Genomic DNA, 20062 nt, shown 5'->3' on the forward strand with positions numbered 1-20062 from the left:
ATGCTTGAAATGGAAACCTCAGTCCCACTTGCAACCAATTCACTTTGAATATCTTTGGCAGTCAATCTCGAACTGTTATTAACCTTCCTCACAATTCTTCTTCTTGGTCTTGGTGAAAGAACCTTCTTTCTTCCAGACAGAGGGAGCATTGTGACAGTACCATGAGTCTTGTACCTCTTTATAATAGAAACAGTAGTTGAAATTAGGATACTCAAATGCTTGGAAATCTTCTTGTATCCTTCTCCAGCTTTATGACAATAAATAATTTTCTGCCTTCAGATAGCTCTTTACTTTTTCCCATATTGACTTATTGGTAATGACAGGAATCATCTTATGCCTAACCCTTTTATACTCTCTAAGAATGTTCACCTACAATCCAACATTTTCTAAACTTTTCTAGAATTAAGTCATGCATTATCATATTGAGATTTCTAGCACCTTGTAGACAATACTATCAAGGGTATGAATACTTTTGAATTAGCATTTTTGGAGTTTTGCAAAAAAATTGGTTAAATAAATAATTGTAAACGATTTCTTTTAAATTTTCTTCCTCATCCACAAAAGCAAAACTTGCTACAAAAGATTTTTCCTAAACTTCATCATTTTCGAGAAATCTCTAGAAATTATCAATTTCCATTGGGGTATGAAACTTTTGATTACAACTGTATGTATGCATCTATCTATCTATCTATCTATCTATATAGATAGATAGATATACACACACATACACACAAACACATAGTTGAACTTCAATGACACATTTGTCACCAACATCCTCTTCCTACCTCTCTGCACCAGTTACTCACAATGTGTATGACGCAATGTTATGCCAAGGCTGTGATCAGAGCAAATTGTGGTGTTCCACCATAGTATGAAGTACAGGTCCTAATATATATATATATATATATATATATATATATATATATAGATATATATATCTATATAAATATATATATATATATATATATATATATATATATATATATATATATATATATATATATATATATATATATATATATAATCTAAAAAAGCAATAAATACAAGTGCTGCAGTCCTACAGACACCATCCCTTTCAATCGGAAGACATGCTCAGAGACTTGACTCTCAGCTCATGAAGTTGCAGGCTTAGCATTCATCCAGCTTACACTTCCAATTCCTAACAGAATTAACCAGATCATAATTCATAATTCATTTACAGCTTTCCAGAAATGCACAGGACGTTAAAAAATATACAGTATATGTTAATGCCATTTATAGACACAGCGATAATACCTTGACAGTGTCATATTTAGAATTTAACAGGTGTTGTTTTATTCTGATCTCCTCTCGTTTCCTCTCATCTGGAACTCGCTGCTGTAGGTTCTCTCCTTTCTGCAAAAGCTCTTTCACTGCCCCTTCCTCTGCATCTCCCTACAGAGGAAACAGCACACACAAAAACAAAGGATTTAGTTAATGCATCCTGCTTACATTATTGGCATGAACAATAATGAATGCAGAGATTTTACTAACACTAACTGTCATGATAATTAGTGCCAGGTCTTTCCATGTGAAGTTGTTACATAAGGGAGGGTTTTTTCCATTCAGTTTCTGGGTTTCAGATAAAAGTTGGTTTGCTAAGAGAGGGCATGTACAATTAAAATGCTCATCAGATTTGCAGGGTTATATTTCACACGACCCAGACAAACTCCAAAGTTCTGTACAATAGAATATGATTAAACTGCCTTCAATAACTACTATATGGAATGTCACCTGTAAGATTTAGATTCTGCAGGACGAGAGCCAGCCTGCAGGTGTCCTCGTTGAGTGCACCAGGCACCTGGTCAGTAGGGGGCACTGCAGCACAATGCTTCCCTAACACATGGGAGCAACAAAACCAATGCAACGCTCCCTGTGGAAACCCCAGCTAAGAACAGTAACTCTGCACCGCCAGGGCGTGAATCTGCGCTCCCCAGGTGAGCCACTCAGGGACCCTTTAGAGATTTAAGGCCCGATTCATAAACTTGTTTTGTTGCCATTACTACCATTTCTGACTTAATATCACTGCTAATATCCTTCTTAAGAAAATGATCTAACCCACAAAGGTCAGTCTGTGTGCTTGAGTTAGTGCTATTAACACATTTTCTTAATAGCACTTTGTGAACACATTTTGGGTGTTCCTGTGTTAATCTGTGCAAACCACGAAGGTGCAAGACACTTGTTAGCACCTTCTCAATGGAATGTTATCAAAACCAGGAGAGGTCAGTTTTAAAAACTTCGGCATTAACCCCATTCTTATACACAGGAGACGTCTGCCATTCTTTGGTTATATAGAAGACATCAGAGAGCAAGAATTTCAGCCGTAGCAGCACATAAGGTTTAATGGGAGTGCTTAAAAGCCAGACCAAGACAAAACAGTAAGGAGAGGGCACTAAAACAATGCGAAATGTCTTGAAAACTATACCACACGATTACTCTATATTTTAAAAGTAATTATTGTTATACGAGATTTCAGTGCCCCATCCGAGACGTTCTGTCTTAGTCCAGTAGCATTTAAATGTATTAAATATATGACAATTAATATAATAATTATTTTTAATATGTAGACTATAGAGAGGAGTAATTGTGTGGCATCGTTTAAGAAAGTTTGCATTATTGCCCTGTCCGGGCAGTTTTATCTTGGTCCAGCTTTCACTCACTCTCTGTTTTATTATACAGGTAGTCCAACTATAAAAGTATTAATTGTAGTGTGAAATTGTAATCACTTTAACTAAATCAGGGATTGTTTGAGTGCTGATACCGCAGACGTACTTTTTCACCGTCCCTAACATTTTTAATCTCACTTAACAAATGATTAGTCACAGAAAATTATACACAACATGTAATAATACATTTCACATTGCTGTTGCTTGAAACTAACAGAAATACAACTCGAAAGAAAACTCGTTTAGCAAACTTATATTAGAACATGAATATTAAAATGTGTCCCTATTTTGGGCCATTTTAGTTGAAGCAAAGGCTTTTTAAATACAAACTACTGAATGTGTTTACTGGAGTTATTACACATGTCAATTTATTTGAAGGTAATTATTCACGAGAACTGATCAAATGCCACAGAAAAAACACCATTAGAACGTTCTTGAATTACAGCAGTGATAATAGCACACCTTAACTCCAGTTGTACCACTGGTAGGTGAATCAAGCCCTTAGATCCTTAAAGATGATAAACGTTAGGTTATTATCATAACTCTGGTTCCCTGAAATAGAAATGTAACCATTACCCATTAGGTAACGGTTACATTTTGTACTAGGAATGGAACTACAGATAACAAACGAATTTATTTTGACCATATTGCTAAACTGGTATCTGACAAAAAATAAAACATTCTAGTTTGTATTTTTTCTGTGTTTGTTTCTTATTTATGCAGAGTATTTGTTCTTGTCACCGTAAATTAGATCACAGATCCACTTTATCCCACATATTAGATTTTGGATTTGACCAATAATTAAATGTATTTAAGTACCCAAGCCTGTCAAGAAGTAATATTACTTTGAACAGTGAAGTCGTCGTAGCAAATAAGTGATTTGCAAAGTTATTCAAATGCAAAAACGTTACTATAAAAGCCAAAACAAATAAATGTGACACTCACTTAGAGAACAGGCAACAACTCCACTAATTAAATTGTATGAAAAAAATGATCTGTTCCTTTCATTTCCTAACATTGATAAAATGTGATTCCATCTTTATGTTTATGAAAGAAACTGCTTCCTGCAGAACGTATACTAATTATACAGGCAGTATACCACCAGTTTTAATGATTGTCATTTAAATACTTGTATTGGTGTTTTTAAATCTTTAAAATAGTTTAGCAAAAAGCCAGCATATATAGTGGTAAATGTGTTTTATGTTTTTTTTATCCTTTTGGGGTAAAACATTTTTTTACTAATTAGTGGGGCTTGCGAAGCAAGAGTCCCCACTTTAAATCTTCGACATACTTCTTCTTCTTCTTCTTCTTCTTCTTCTTTGGCACGCTACTCCTCTTACAGCGTTTAAGCTAGAAACACCGTTCAAACTTTAAAACGTGTAGACTGGTCAGGAATAGTGTGCTTGTATACAGCTTTTTGATATATTTTATACTTTTTAAACTATTAAGCTTTTTGTCCTTTTTTTGTCCATCTTCATTCACTTTAATGGGACTTTTTTTAACATTCTAAAGCTCCCCATTGTTTAAAAACTCCCACTTGCAACATTCTATTTACTGTAAACGATGTAACTTTTGATACAAAACAGCTACTTTGACCACTTTCCCAACAAGTAAGACAAAGTTATAGCATAAGGAATCTTCCTCTACTTCTCTGCTATTCAAATCTGAAATCAAAACAGAAATAACTTTTACCAATCAAGAGGTACAGCTGTTTTAGCAACCGCATCAACTACATTTTCTCAAACTTTTTATAAACAATTGAAATCTTGACCACTTTCCCAACAAGCTAGACAAAAACTTAGTGGGTATGACATCTTCATCTACTTCTCTGCTATTCAAATATGAAATCAAAACAGAAATAACTTTTACCAATCAAGAGGTACACCTGTTTTAGTAACCGCACCAACTACGTTTTCTGTGAACTTTTAGAAATAACTGCCATTTTGACCACTTTCCCAACAAGTTAGACAACGACTTACAGCAAATGAAATCTTCCTTTACTTCTCAGCTATTCAAATATGAAATCAAAACAAGAATGGCGTCTACCAATCAAGAGGTACAGCTGTTTAAGTAACTTCCCACTGTTGAATTAACTGTCATAGAACTTACAGAAATTTAAAATTATAGCACATTCTAAGCATGAGACAATTAGTAAACAATGTGACTTTTGACACAAATCAGCTACTTTGACCACTTTCCCAATAAAGCAAGCCTCACAACTTTACTTGTAAAGTTACCATCTAGTTTTAATTGGTGTCTGACCATACTCTTTGTGGTCTCCACTGCACCACATTGGTAAAACTATTACAAATCAATGCTTTGTCTCCTATATACAAAACCAAAAATCATATAAGAGCTTAATGTACTGTATGCTCTGTAAATCTATTTTTCACTTTGAGAGCAGGTAATGGTTTGTAAGGGCCACTTTACTGCCATTAGTGTGTTCAGGCTTTACGCTGTAAATGCTAAATCATTCTTGACTTTCATTTATATGTATTATACCCTTGCTTTTATAAAATAGATCATTGGGGACTGAAGCAGTCCTGTGAAGTGTAAACATGTTATTCTTGGTAGAGCCACAGCTACTAGCTAATTATATATAAGAATAACAAATCACCAAGTAGATCGACCTTCAGCACCAGGCTTCCTGTTTCAAAACATTCCTGACTGAACAGACACTTAAAGGGCAGGCACCATATGAGGCGCTTGTTTCTGTGGTTTCTATTGAAAACAAAGGGGTAACTGGGTTGACTGCTGGGCTTCCCAAGAAAGAGAAACTGTCAGAATCTGGTAACAGGTCACACTCATGACTTTATGTGCTAGTGAAGACAAGGGGATTTGAGAAATACTATTTCGGGGCCATAATAGAGAGAAGATTTTTATTTTTTTTTTGGTTTAAATTGTTTTGTTTTTCTTTCTGGCTGTTTTGAAAGACACCCGCAGACACAGATCATTTACCGCATCTTTCTGAAAATCCTCTTCTTTCAGGTTCTCTCCTTGCTTAACCTCTGCCTCCAGCTGTTCAAGCCATTTCTGTGCATCTGCGTGATATTGCTCCACTTCTCTGGAGGAAACAGAGGCCTGCAAAGAATAAAATGAAAAAAAAAAAACATTAATAATACTACAACTGCTACTGCTACTATGTTAAAATATACAAATTTCCAAATAAATAAATAAATACTACATATAATAGCAATACTAGCAATGCTGGCAGTTACATCCTTGCTTTATGTCACATGATAATGCTTTTATTCTTCATAGACCAAAAAATTCTGGAATTCTAACTGGCCACCTAAACTCCCTCTATTCCTACTAAAGTCTGTCTTTGTTCTTCACCTTAGCAACCGGGTCTTTTAGAAAAAATAGATTTCACTGATACTTTCGGTAAACCTTCTTTAAGCTTTTTTCTTTGATTTTAAACAATCAGTGTAAATACATTCCTTTAGCTGGTTGTTTTTTCAATTCAGAATTTAAGAGACTATGCTAGAAAATAGTTCCCATTCATTTCAAAACTGAATGTGGATCCTGAGTGAGGCTTCAATAAAAGGGAGTGTGCAACATTATAGAAATGTCTTTACAGAAAAATATGTCGATTCATATCTATTGCTGCAGGCGCGGTTGTTCAGTCAGTGTTTACATAGATACAACAATTAAAGCAGCACGCAAATAAGACTGTATCAAATCTCTTGACTAAAATTATACACAGAGATATAATTAATAGGATAGGATATAGCAATCGGTTTCCATTATGTACTTGCAACTATTTTTCTTTTTTCATAATCCAAGAATATTTAATTATGAGACTGACTCAAGCCAGTGTTTCTCTGGTATCTTTTTACAGAGCATTTGTCTGACTTTTCTTTTTTCCTGTATTACTGAGGCGCTAATTTCCTTTTTTATGCACCCCGTGAGAAAATTGATGTATTGATATGAGCAGTATTTACAGTATTAAAAATGACCTCAGACTTTATTAAGGGATAAAAATAACAAATGATTAATGTGGTTGTGTTTGTTAAGGGGCCTAATTTCATACCCACTTGAGGAATGCTTCCTGCTCTGGAGTAAAGAAAGTGTGCTTGACTGAACAGAATTTTCCAAAGGCCCTACTTAATAAGTACCTCAAAAACAGACACTGAAATGCTGAACAACAAAACATTCTCAGATTATGCTATTCTTTGTCAAATGTGCAACATGTTTTTTATATTCAGAATATTGTATTAAAAGATTTCAAAAAGGTTTTGATACAATTGACAGTTGAGATCTCATTGATAAGATTTGTTTAGTTTTGTTCAGAGTTGGATCTGGCCAACAAGATATTGGATTCTTTAGTTCAGGGAGGCTGTGTGGTCCAGTGGTTAAAGAAAAGGGCTTGTAACCAGGAGGTCCCCGGTTCAAATCCCACCTCAGCCACTGACTCATTGTGTGACCCTGAGCAAGCCACTTAAGCTCCTTGTGCTCCGTTTTTCAGGTGAAACGTAGTTGTATGTAACTGCAGCTGATGCATAGTTCAGACACCCTAGTCTCTGTAAGTCGCCTGGGATAAAGGTGTCTGTTAAATAAACTAATAATAATAATAATTAGAAGTCAGTCCATTTCTGAGTGGAATGAGGAACTGACTATATCTACAGTAACAATAATCCAGGCAATAGTAACAGAACATATTCAACTGGAAAAAACATAGATTATGAAAGCGTACTGAAATCATTTATTTATAAAATCTTCATTGACTGTTTCTAAATGTATTAATGTATTTCATAACACATCCATACCTTTGAAGAAACATTCTAGAAAGTCTTAGTTATGTATTATTAATGTTATTAATTATTTACAAAGAAAGGACCTTGAGGAAAAAAAAAACACAAAACTCAATTATCACCTTTATTTACATAAGGTGACTGGAAACATTATTGCACTATAAATAGTCTAAAAAAAATATTGGACACATACCTGTATTTTGTATTTCATTTTCAGAGGAATGGCTTTCCAGCCCCATGGTAAAATGCTTGTTGCAGTGTAAATACTAACTGATAAACAAGATGCTCGCCTAAAATATATATCTTTTTTTAAATGGGGTTTGGGAAGGGCAGTAATGTAGAACACCAGATTACGTTTTCAAATGAAGCTGCAGAAAAATTGCATGATGCAATTTCTCTGCAATTTATTCGTTTGTAATTGGGTATCACGGACCACCACAAAGAGGTCAGGACTGCAGTAACTGCATAAAATGATACATTACATACTATTACTTTCTGCATGCAAACATGTTTCTTGTAATGCATTTTACGTGTTAAAAAATATCTGATCCCAGAATATTTTAATTTTATTAAGCTTCAGTGTACTGTGTTTTTTTTTAAGTTATCACTATTTCTTCTGGATGTAATTGTCTCCTGTTATGATGTGTCTATGAAGATGCTAAAGTTCTATTTGCAGAATTTGACTTCCCAGTGCCCTCTAATACCACCCTGAGCTGTTGGTTGAATTCTGGCCTACAAGGAGAGTGCCTGTAGCATATGCATTGTAGTTTCTGTCCAAGTACAGGCTAGGCCTAAAGATCTACAATGGCAATGCACTAGTACTATGATGACAATGGTTCAGTACTATGTGACAATGGTAGCCCAAGGATAACTGCATTAACATTAGCCATTGAGATAATTTTACCACAGTGGTAAAATTTTCCTGTTTCGACATACCTTTGATATCACAAGAGTATGAACCAACAAACATTAGTAACCATCTGCATTTTCATGATTCAAAATGACTACCTGTGTGCTATATTACCAGGACCACCACAGTGTAACATATGTAGGACCACGGAAAATTCACGATTTCACAGTATTTGACTGCCTACCGTGAAAAACTTTTTTTTTTTTTTTTACATCACTCTCCACCAGCTTTTATCATGTAGAAACCATCGACAACTACATAGAAATGTCTGCAACAATAATAAAACTACGACTATAATAGATCTTATATTTATCATGGTGTCAGTCTTGGAAGTCACATCTTTGCCACTAGATGCAATCCCTGATTTCACAAGCTGTAGAGATGAAATTGAGTCTTTCTGGGTGAGGTCTGAAATCAGATTCCCAAACATGGCAAAAATTGCACGCTGCTTTTTGTCAATTCCACCAAACTCTGTGGATGCAGAACGAGCAGTTTCCGCATATGGACAGGTTTTTACACCACAAAGACAAACCATGAGTGTTGAAACTAATGAGAGTTGGAACAAATAACTAGTTTTCTGCTCACAGGCCGGATAATTATTTTGTGTACGTGTGTGCTCAGCATGCGAGATGGATAAAAAGTCGCATATGATTTCTTCCTGTTTTTCCTGTTCTTAAGATTATTTTGTATAGGTTGATTCGCTCAAGTAGCACGATGTTATGTGGTTTTAAAACGTCATATAATTTAGTGTGTGTAAGAAAAACACAGTTTCGGTTTTATCACTTGCACTTAACCCTGTTTTTAACATTTTGTTTTTCAAAGTCAGCATAACGCTATACAACACAGTCCGTTTAATTACTGTATGAACATAGCCTAAGTTTTAAACGTTTACAAAACTCATCAATGTTGCCGAATATGTCATTCAAACTTGTTTTGTTTTAATCAGTTTTGTCTGCTTGTTACTTTTTTCAGCCAACACATCTAAATGACCCTTGTCTGTTACATTTTAAAAGATTGTTTTAAACGTTACAATGTAAATGTTGACTCAGTAGCTACCACTAAATGTTAAAATGTTTCAACCTCTGTGATTTTCTTTGATGCGCAATTAATTTTAGGCAACTTACAATAGAAACTTTTTTTTTTTTTTTTTTAAATAAAATGGCACTTCCGTGACAATCTGTGAAATGTATTTTTTTTTTTTTTTTTTTTATTGTCATTCATGCATTTCTTGAAAAAGTACCGTGAATTTTAATTTCCTAAACATATGTGCCAAAAACAATATGTGGTACTGCTGTGATCTGCTGCTGTGATCTGCTTATGGTTATACTAAGGTTTATGGGAATATACTATTATTATAATGCTAGTATCACAATGGTATTTTAAAAACTGTTTTTTTTTTTTTTAATAAGGAGTAGCATCTAAGAACTTTAAGACCAATGTAAACAATGGTATAGTTGGCTGACATTGGAAACCAATATCCCCTGTCTCCTAGTCCTCAGCTCTAACCATTAGGCTATGCTTCCCTTTTTCTACTGTGTAAATAATGAGAAATTCAACTCAGAAAACCCTGAACTGCACTGCTGTATTCATGTCGATGTATTACCCTGCATTTACACATAATTCCTGAAAATGATGCTGTTGTTTCACTTTAGTTCCACTCTGCAGTACTGTATAATGATGAAGCAGGTCGAGCTGCCACAAAAAGTGTGAAATGAAATTCAGGGCTTCAAGAAAGATGATCGCTTTGTCAGGGTGCGCAGCCAGGATTATTAATATGATAATATCAATTTTAACAACACAAGATCCATTTGCCATGCCAATACATGTACAGAAAATGTGACATAGGAATGATTGATATTAAGCTGTGTGAAATGCAGTACAATCTTTGTTTTTAACATTGCAATTTGCTTGAATGATAGATAGATACAGATAAATAGATTGATATGTAGATAGATAGACAGACAAACATACAGACGGACAGATAAATGCAATGGTTCAGGAACTTAATCTGAGGATCAATATATCTACTATTAACCCAACTATGCCGATCTATTGTAACTGTAAAATGATGATTGATTTTTCAAGCCTGTTGAAACAATAAACTGTATTTGTTCATGCTGACATTAAAAATCCATATTTTTACTGGACAAAACAGATTATCTCAATTTACTTATTTCTGTTTTTACTAAACCAATAATACCTTGGTTTTTTTGTTTGTTTGTTTTTTCCTTCCCCATTGTAGTGTCCAATAAACCTGTTTCTATTTCTCAAATACCATTAATCAAGGTAACTACATTGATTTTTTAGATTCTTTTACATTCAAATCTTATCTATAATTACCCCTTTAATATAACCCTAATATTGACTTGCCAATTAGGGGAAGTGCCAGTAACTCAGGCGAACAGAACAGTACTGACACTTTAAGTAATGAAGCTAGCAAAATGAAGGTGCAAAAATGTAATTTATATACCCTAATCATTTGGGGATTTAGACAGTAATCAAGCCTTTTTATCAAACAACATAAGGCAGTCAAATTGTTAAATCACAAAATCTATTTCTGGCCGGAAGCCTTGATTTTACTCTAAGGCATTGCCAGCAGCTGTAGGCTGCAGTGTATCCCATGGAAATGGTTCACTGGAAAACCCTTGTGTGCCTCGAGCAAGTAACCAGCACGTGCAGTCATGAAACCACGGTCAGAATGAAAAGCTTGTATGTGTAATTGTAAGAATTGTGATGAACAGAAAATCCTCACAGCCACCTCATATTCAAGAAGTGAATCTGCATGACAAGCAGAAGCTCCTACCTTCCCAGTCTTTATCCTGCATGATAAAGCCTCAAATCGCTGATTAAGCTCTGTCAGCGTGGGCTCTATGACTTCTCTGCAGTGATCTCCACGGTTCTTAATGAGGTCCTCGGCCTGGTCACGCACTGCCTCCACCTTCGTACGACTATCACTCAACTCAGCCTTCAAACTCTGGAACCAATCAACGTGAGATTAGGGTTAGTTGTGTACTCCTGCTGGCTGTGGAATACTGGTGTTCATCGTTTAGAAGGCATGTTTAATCTACACAAATGTTTTTTTCAAAGTGGTTGTTTGAGTATAAACATGTATTTTTCCCTGTTGTACAGTCTTGTTCAATATGACATACATTGCATTAATTCTAGAATCTCAAAAACTCCATTAAAAACCCTTGCCTAAAAATGCAAATATACTGTGGGTAAATCTGAACGAATTACACTTTACTCTCATTTGCTATATTGGTCCAGAGATGAAAAAGACCCCCCCCCCCTTTTTTTTTTTTTTAAAAAGACACATTTTCAAATTCGATGTTGATCCAATAAGCAGTATCAACTTCAAATGTTTTATAAAATCAATAAGGGTGTTTTTGTTTTGTTTTTTATAACTGAGAGAGAGATTCACCTTTAACACTTCCTCTCTATATTCCTGCTTTTCTGACTCGTCCAAAAGTATCTCAGCGCGGTACATCCAGGCGGTGATTTGGGCAATGTTCTGATCAAAAATTTCCATCTGCTTCTGATAATCCTGTGTAAGTAAAAGAAGCATATGAAGGAATGCAGATGGGTTCAGAGGACTGCCTTTCACTACAACTGAAAAAGTTTTACAGACCTCTATCAACATCCATACCGAGTTCTATTGTTCTTTCCCAACAAATAAAAAAGAAAACCTTTCAGTCTGGTTGTACTGTACATAAACATAAATGTGTAAAGGCAAGCAAAACTGATTAAAATACATATCTTTTGTAATATTATTATTATTGCCTTTGCTGCTTCCTTTGCTGGGGTAACTACCCCACAACACCAACAGTTACACTTACAATGCCACAGTTATCAGAATCAGTTGACAAAAAAAAAGTCAACGTGTCATGAACGTGAATGCTTCAGTGATTCCTTTTGGTGTCTCGCTGTTTTAAAAACTCTCTTGAAATGTACAGTATATATATATATATATATATATATATATATATATATATATATATATACACACATACATATACATATACAGTTATGTCCAATAACACACTTGAACACATCTACAGGGTTTCTAAACATACATGCTGTATAACTGTCCTTACCAACAACAAGTTTAGCCACTCCTCAGCCCGCGAGGTCACTGCTATCCAATTACAGTTCAGGAGGCTGACTTTGTCTTCTACTAGGTTCTCCTTGCCATGAAGTGTAGACTTCACAGCTTCAGCCAGATCAGAGATATTCTTCAGCTGCTGATGGTGCTTCTCAGTCTCTTTCTGTACAGCCTAGAGGGGATGTCAAAAATAGTTTAGAGAACAACTAACATCACAAGATACATACTGTTGTTACATATGGAACATGGCTTTCCCATTATCGTGACCTTAGATCTGTATTTAATTAACTGTTACATTCATATAAGAGACGCAAATACTTCCAATTCAAATATAGGCAAAGTGCTGCATCATAGTGCCTTTGTTATAGGTCTGACATGAACAGATTACAGCTGGACTATTGGAGTGAGTTTGAACTGCAACAGAGGAAGGGACTGGGTACTCGGAAGCAGCAGCAACTTTTCTATAGCAAAAGAAAGGGGGGATCAGTCATGATATTACTTGTGCTAATAAGAGATAGATATTTGATTTTAAGATGTTGATTATCCCTCCTTTAAACAACTTGATCATTATCTCCAGTTACAGACAAAGCTATTATTTTTTCTGAACCCTTCAAAAATGTTAACAGAACTAAATTGGAAATTCTGGTCATAAGCATGCAGCAAGGGCAGAGAATATTGCATATTTATAAACGATTATTAGAAAATGACTGTTTGCTCAAAACCAGATAAAACCACATAGTGCAAATACCTACAGCAATCAGTTTAAATTGATCTGCATGCAGTAGAATGGTTCTATTGAACTTTGCATTTATTTATTTAGAACAAATGCAACATAATTATCTTACAGTATGCCAGCATTGCATAATGGTCTTAAAATAGTATACACATGTGTGCCCATAGCTTACATAATTCAGTTACATTTAACTGTTTTCCCTAGGTCCCTTTAGCATAGTATATAACAGAAATTACTCTATTTATCTAATGGGAAATACTACTGTTGGAACAGTAAGCTTAATATGTGGAAGAGCGACCCAGCTGGAGTTTTGACCTTCGAAATCCAAACTAAAACATGTTTTTGTTGAGAAATCTTGTGAATCTGCTTTCTAAAAAAAAACACACCAAAAAAAAAACACTCAACACTATTAGCCTCTATTTCTACATGGACAATTCCATTTGAAAATGTTATTTAAATTGGAGAAAAGTACATGATATATATTCATTTCATGTACTCAAGGTTTTTAAGTTGGGTCACTAAAAATATATTAGGCAGCTTGTCCATTAGTCTCTATGGAAACAAGACTTAAACTTACCCCAGCAACACACACAATTGCTTTAATGTGAATACAAAATAAAAGGTAAAAACAAGATTTGGAGGAATGCCGAGTTTCAGAAAGGTAAATGAAACTTAAGTTTCATTAATTGACCGCTCTAACCATGGTAAAATGATGTAGTAAAAAGAACAAAAGGTTATTTGGAGGTAGCCCCCCTTTTTATTAATACTAAATAATTCTCCCACATAGCCTTTAAGTAAAAAACAGAATGCTAAGGATGGTAAGCTACATATTACATGATAGGCTTTCAAGTGCTGCCAGACACATTTATTTCCTAATAGAAATATGTGAACTTTAGAGCAGAAAAGGCAGAACCCATCCCGTTATCAGATAATTTGGCCAATCACCTTCCCTTGATAGAGTACTTCAGGAAACTATAATAGCTGTCCAGTGATACAACTGCCTCAGTTCTCATATTGTGAGGCTACGTACCTGCTTATGCTGTGCAGCACAGATACAGAACTGCAATTTCTATGCAGCATGATCTTATCAGTTGGTGTTATTTATTAGAAATGTGGGCACAGTTGAATCTTTGAATTCTGTTCACATTTAATACAGCTCAAGCTTAATAATCTAATGTCCCAATGTCTTTATTGAGGACGGGCCATTCATCCCTCGTTAGTGTCTAGTCGCATCTCTACGAATTGCTTGGTTGTAAAGGTGTGAATTTCTCTCAACATATGATTTTTGTGGACCCATACTTGCCCCCCCCCCCCCCAAAAAAAAAAAATCAATTAATCGCTGCTAAGAAATGTATAGCCTTAGTTACAAAGTAAATGGAGAATATTTCAATCTTCACCAGCATAGCAACCTGCCCCAAAATCTGTTCTTAGAGGCTATGATTGTGGAACAAAAGTACAATATGGAAATAAATTATACTGTGGAAAATGATCATAGGTCATCAAAGCAAGCAGAAATATGAATACAGTCTTGGTTGAACGGCTAGAAAAGGTTAATTTGTATTATCAAGTAATGACCTTATGTGAATACATACTGTAAACACAAACATACACACACACAAATTCTCAGGTGTAGGCTGATGTGGACTGAGGTCAGCCTCGAAGCAACTTCCAATTCTGTGCATTTTGATAAAGAACAGCAGGAAGACAAGCATTGAAAAAAAGGATAGAGTCTATGATATGTGGCACATCAGGATATAGAATTGTTAACTTAAGCAGCCATTTAACATTCAGAAAGTACAATAAATTGAGATGGAACACATTCACAAGGGCATTTAATTAAACTGCATTAGGAATATATTTGAAAAGGAAAAAGACAAGTGTTTTTTATCATAAAGGACACATTATATTCTTACTTTATATACACCTTTATAGTTCAACTGCTATATTAGGATGGTATTATTTTGGTGATTACAAAGCACTGAATAATCATTAAAGTTAATAGCAAAATAAAAATAAAAAGCCACACCTGCGTGAAGGTTTCACTTCTTCAAGGAACATTTCAGTTTATTCCGTTCAGCTATATTTTTGTTGATTGAGACACACCATGAGCCAGATTGTAGCAGCGATGAAGAAACATCTGCTCTTATCAACATTTGGGCCAACTGTATAATCTAGAGAATTTTGGATGGAAGTGTCCATAACAAGCTGCTTCTGGGGCATTGATACGCCCAGGTCAACCTTGCTTTATCAAAAGCAGTGTGAAATCATGTAGCCGACCCGTTTGTACGCTCAGTGTATATATATATATATATATATATATATATATATATAATCCTATTTTTTTTGCAAATATGTTTTTTTTGTAAATCTCCATTCAAGCACATGTTCTACCAAGAAATAAAGAATCTAAAAATGAATTGTAAAAATACAATTTAAAAATAAAGTCTACATAAAATATAAAAGGCGGCCATTTAAATGACATGTATTTGTTTTTGCAATGTCATTTAATTAATGGAAAAATAGTGGAAAAAAAAAAAAAGAAAAAAATAGTCACTTTTGACATTGCATCAGTGTCGCCTCTGGGGTGCATGGTCATTTCGAAGTAATAAATCTCATCTCAATGGTGTGTGGCAGCCAAAATGCTCTTAAATTACTGACTGAAAGCAGGGCTGGTGACTGGCAGGCTATAGTCCAAGTGAATATGAAGCACAGTGGATACTCACTTCAGTCTTAAAAAAATCGGACATTTCCACCACAACGCAGAACAAGATCACAGAATGAATCAGTGCTAAAGAGGGACTGAGGCACGCTCTAGTCTGTGTGGGACAGAGTAGGATAAAATGTTGAGCAGCAATAGGGTTTCACCACGAAGGCTTGATTTAAAAGTCAAAAACCAACCATTAACCTCGCATTCACAAATACCTCTCGATGTGGTACTGCAGGAAAGCATCTCACAGCAGGCTGACAAAGGGAAAGACCTTTTCAATACAAATTAAAGGCGATATAATTTAGATGTAATTCTTTATATCATTCAGTAAATCAGTATGGGGGCTTGCTTCATTCATTTGAAGCTCCATGGAAAATGTTTTTTGCTGCTGTTGGTGGTGTTTTTGTTTCTGTACTCAAATTCAGTTGACTAGTTCAAGGCACTTCTGTTTATTGAACTTTTCATTGATTTAAAAAAAAAAAAACCAAAAAAAAAACCGCTTGTATTCTTCTTATAAATGCCAGCACAGTCTCGTACAAAGACGTTCAATGAGCACTCCCGAGGTGGGGATGAGATGAAAGATGGCTCCTCCTTAACTCTGAACTGATTTGATTTTGTATGTCAATTTGAAGTTTGTATTCATTTAAGAACACACTGTTGGTTTATAATGCACTGCAGGCAAAACTTTTCTTGTAAAATAAAAGTCTGACTAGATGTACTTCTTTAACTACCTGCTAGCCTATCACATTTAAAACGCCACTCCTACCTTTCCCCATGCAACCTCAGCATCCAAATTAGTGGGCATCCCCTCCACTGCAGACCGCTTTGTCAACTCTGTATCCGTTGCCACCAGCCATTCGGTCAGAGCATTTAACTCTTTCCTCAGCTTCCGGGACAATTTCAAACACTTCTCCAGGTCTTGCTTCCCTTCCGTCACCTGCACATAAAAAAATGGACAGTGCTTACCAGCATGTTTTAAGGTGTGCTTGTGGTAAGTTACAATAGTCATACACTGAGCTGGTAAATATTCTCTTTATTATTTTAGTGCTACCAGTGTTTTACAGCCGCTGATTCTGTAATTTAAAGGTTTGCTGCTTAAAGCTGGCATGCCCCACAATAATTTCCAGTTTTACACCAAACTGTGTTTTCTCTTGACATTTCTCCATCCATCTATATCAGCTTTCAGTCTGCACTATATATGGCTAGAACACGGACTGATGTATAACATACTTGCATGATTGTTCTGTGTTTGTTTTTTGCCTACTGATAGCTTTTTAAAACTTATACTAATAGGCTTGGTGTTTTACACCATTCAGCTCATACCATCAAACCTTTTGAAATTTGTAAAAAAAAAAAAAAAAATAAAAAAACCTTAATGGGGCACTACAGAGCATCATTACTGTACTTTTTTTTTTTAAAGCAACTTCTAGGAATAATAGGTTTACTACTAACAAACAGAGAGAAACAAATGGCTCTGTACATTATTCACACACACAGCACTGGTAAAAACAAAAGCATTGCCTAGTAGCATAATTTAAAATGAACAATTTTGCTAAACAAAAATGCGATTTCTCAACATATTTCACAAAACAGACTGTAGGATTTTACTTTTTCAGGGATCTACAAATAGCTAATAGTCAAGCAATACTGCCATCTGCAGCAGACTTGTGTTACAAGATACTGTGACAAGGACAACATAATGTGATCATTGAGAGCTACGATTCCAAGTTCTTTTATCAACGTGCACGGATGAATAGCGTGTTAAATTATTAGCATTGCAGCATTTAAAACTCAACATGGCTTTATGAAGGCTGTCCAACTTATTTAATGGTACTGTATTGTATTTGACATAACATATTGTGCGGCCTACAATTACAGTTTATGATTTCTCAGCAAAGAAAACAATATGGGCTATACTACAGTAGTTGCACTTGGATGTAACATTTGTAAAGTATTATTATGCTGGAAATTTCATGGAGACTTTTGAATTTGTAAACATTTGTACACAATGTTGCATAAAGAAGATTTTGAATTGTGAGGCTTTTTTTCTGTTCCAGCGGAAGTATAAGCCATCTAAAATTAAGGATGTAGTAGTCAGATACTAGCAAGTCAAAATTTGTATTTCATTTGATTTATTTTAAAATCTGTTGTAAACAGTCACAACTGTTCAATCCCCTGAACCGCCAACTAACGTTACAGAACCACTCCTGAAAAGGTGCACCTACCACATTCAACCAATCTATTCCAGTATGCTTTACAATGGCTTTAAATGTGTGATATGCGCTAGCAGAGATGTTTCTGGATTCAGAGAGACACCTGTTAAAGAGTCCTCAAGAATACCACAGGATTTTATTGTGTTTTACTTTATCCTGTTAATGTGTATTCTCATTATGTGGGCATTTTAATAATGGTCTTTTTTTTATGAGGCAACAAGTGTAGTGCTACACGACTGTCCTTTCTATATAGAAGACATCAACAGCATTATTCAAAATAAATAAATAAATTACACATTTTGTAAGTAAAAATAAAGACATGTTTATTCTTCTGTTGTCTGAGAATGTGTAATAAGTAAGCATAAATCCAGCATCATTTGATTCCAGTGCCAGTGTTTATTAAATCCAGGCATCTCCATAATGCAATTTGTGGAGTCAAGCGTGCCTTAACAATGCAGCTCTGGGACTAGAATTCTTCATTGGAAAGCATAATCAAGGGTCACTTCAATGTCTCTCTTCACTTACAGTACAGATTAGCTGTGGCTGTTCTGCTGTCCCCATTAGTTATCTCCCCTTTTGCTCATATAATTTGCAGCACAACAGGTCCCAAGACAAATTACTGTGCAGTGTCAGAGAACTGCTTCCAGCTCGAAGTGTGCAAAGTGCAAAAACGCTGTGCATTTTGTTGTCTAAACCATAGAATATTAACAATGGCTGCTCAGTCAGTGCGAGAGACAGAAATAGATCAGAATAAATTAAGATCTGGCATTTCAGCACTTGATATACGTTAGACCGAGGACAGTGTGGGAGGAAATGCAAACTGAAAGCTCATGAATTCACAGCATGCTGGTATACTTCTGTAGCAAAATGAATAGGATAAAATGGAAAACTACTACTACGACTACTAATAATCCATTTACAAGACCAGGAAGCGTAAGATCACCGGGGAGGGTCTTTGACTGTGGGGCCATGTTCAGGGCCCTTGTCCAATCCCGGGTTAATTTAGAGCACGCCCACGTGGAGTCGGCTGGCGACATGACCTCTTTTGTCAACCAGTCGGCTCTAGGGGGCGTGCTCTGTACCACCTCCCCTTTGGTTATGAAAATTTAATTTACAGTTTTTTGACCGGTTTTTCAGTTAATTTAGTTAAGGTTCGTCTTTTTTAGCACCCTCAAGGGTGCTAATTTGAATTTTTTTCCAGCTGTCTTTGGACAGCTGGTGTAGTCCCTTCAAACGGACCTTAAATAGGACTACTACTACTAATAATCCATTTACAATACCAGGAAGCGTAAGATCACCGGGGAGGATCTCTTTGACTGTGGGGCTATGTTCAGGGCCCTTGTCCAATCCCGGGTTAATTTAGAGCACGCCCACGCGGAGTCAGCTGGCAACATGACCTCTTTTGTCAACCAGTCGGCTCTAGGGGGCATTCTCTGTACCACCTCCCCTTTTGTTTTGAGAATTTAATTTACAGTCTTTTTTGTCTGGTGTTTTTGTTAAATTAGTTAAGGTACGTCTTTTTTAGCACCCTCAAGGGTGCTAACTAGAATTATTTTCCAGCTGTCTTTTGACAGCTGGTGTAGTCCCTCAAACTTACCTTAAATAGGACTACTAATAATCCATTTACAAGACCAGGAAGCGTAAGATCACCGGGGAGGGTCTCTTTGACTGTGGGGCTATGTTCAGGGCCCTGGTCCGGTCCAGGGTTAATTTAGAGCGTGCCCACGCGGAGTCCGCTGGCGACATAACAGCTTTTGTCAACCAGTGGGCTCCAGGGGGCGTGCTCTGTACCACCTCCACTCTTCTTTTGCACATTTAATTTACAGCCCTTTGAACCATTTTTTCTGTTAAATTAGCTAATGGCCAGTCTTTGTAGCAACCCTTTTTTGTTTAGGGGTGCTAAAGTGAATTTCTTCCCCGGCCGTACTGGGCAGCTGGCCATTAAATAGGACTACTACT

At 35.8% G+C, this 20062-nt stretch overlaps 1 protein-coding gene across 10 annotated transcripts in view; it reads right to left on the reverse strand.

Moving 5' to 3' along the window:
- The window catches only part of LOC117407249 (dystrophin-like), an 809654-nt gene that overhangs the window by 440753 nt on the left and 348839 nt on the right, over positions 1-20062 (reverse strand). For all 10 annotated transcript variants that reach the window (XM_059028873.1, XM_059028880.1, XM_059028876.1 and 7 more), the window contains 6 exons: positions 16657-16827; positions 12443-12622; positions 11770-11892; positions 11152-11322; positions 5643-5765; positions 1276-1413 (listed from right to left, as the gene is read on the reverse strand). In XM_059028873.1, the coding sequence (XP_058884856.1) occupies positions 1276-1413; positions 5643-5765; positions 11152-11322; positions 11770-11892; positions 12443-12622; positions 16657-16827 (906 nt within the window). The remainder of the gene's footprint in view (positions 1-1275; positions 1414-5642; positions 5766-11151; positions 11323-11769; positions 11893-12442; positions 12623-16656; positions 16828-20062) is intronic.

Source organism: Acipenser ruthenus, chromosome 8 (assembly GCF_902713425.1).
Source record: "Acipenser ruthenus chromosome 8, fAciRut3.2 maternal haplotype, whole genome shotgun sequence".
Lineage (NCBI taxonomy): Eukaryota > Metazoa > Chordata > Actinopteri > Acipenseriformes > Acipenseridae > Acipenser > Acipenser ruthenus.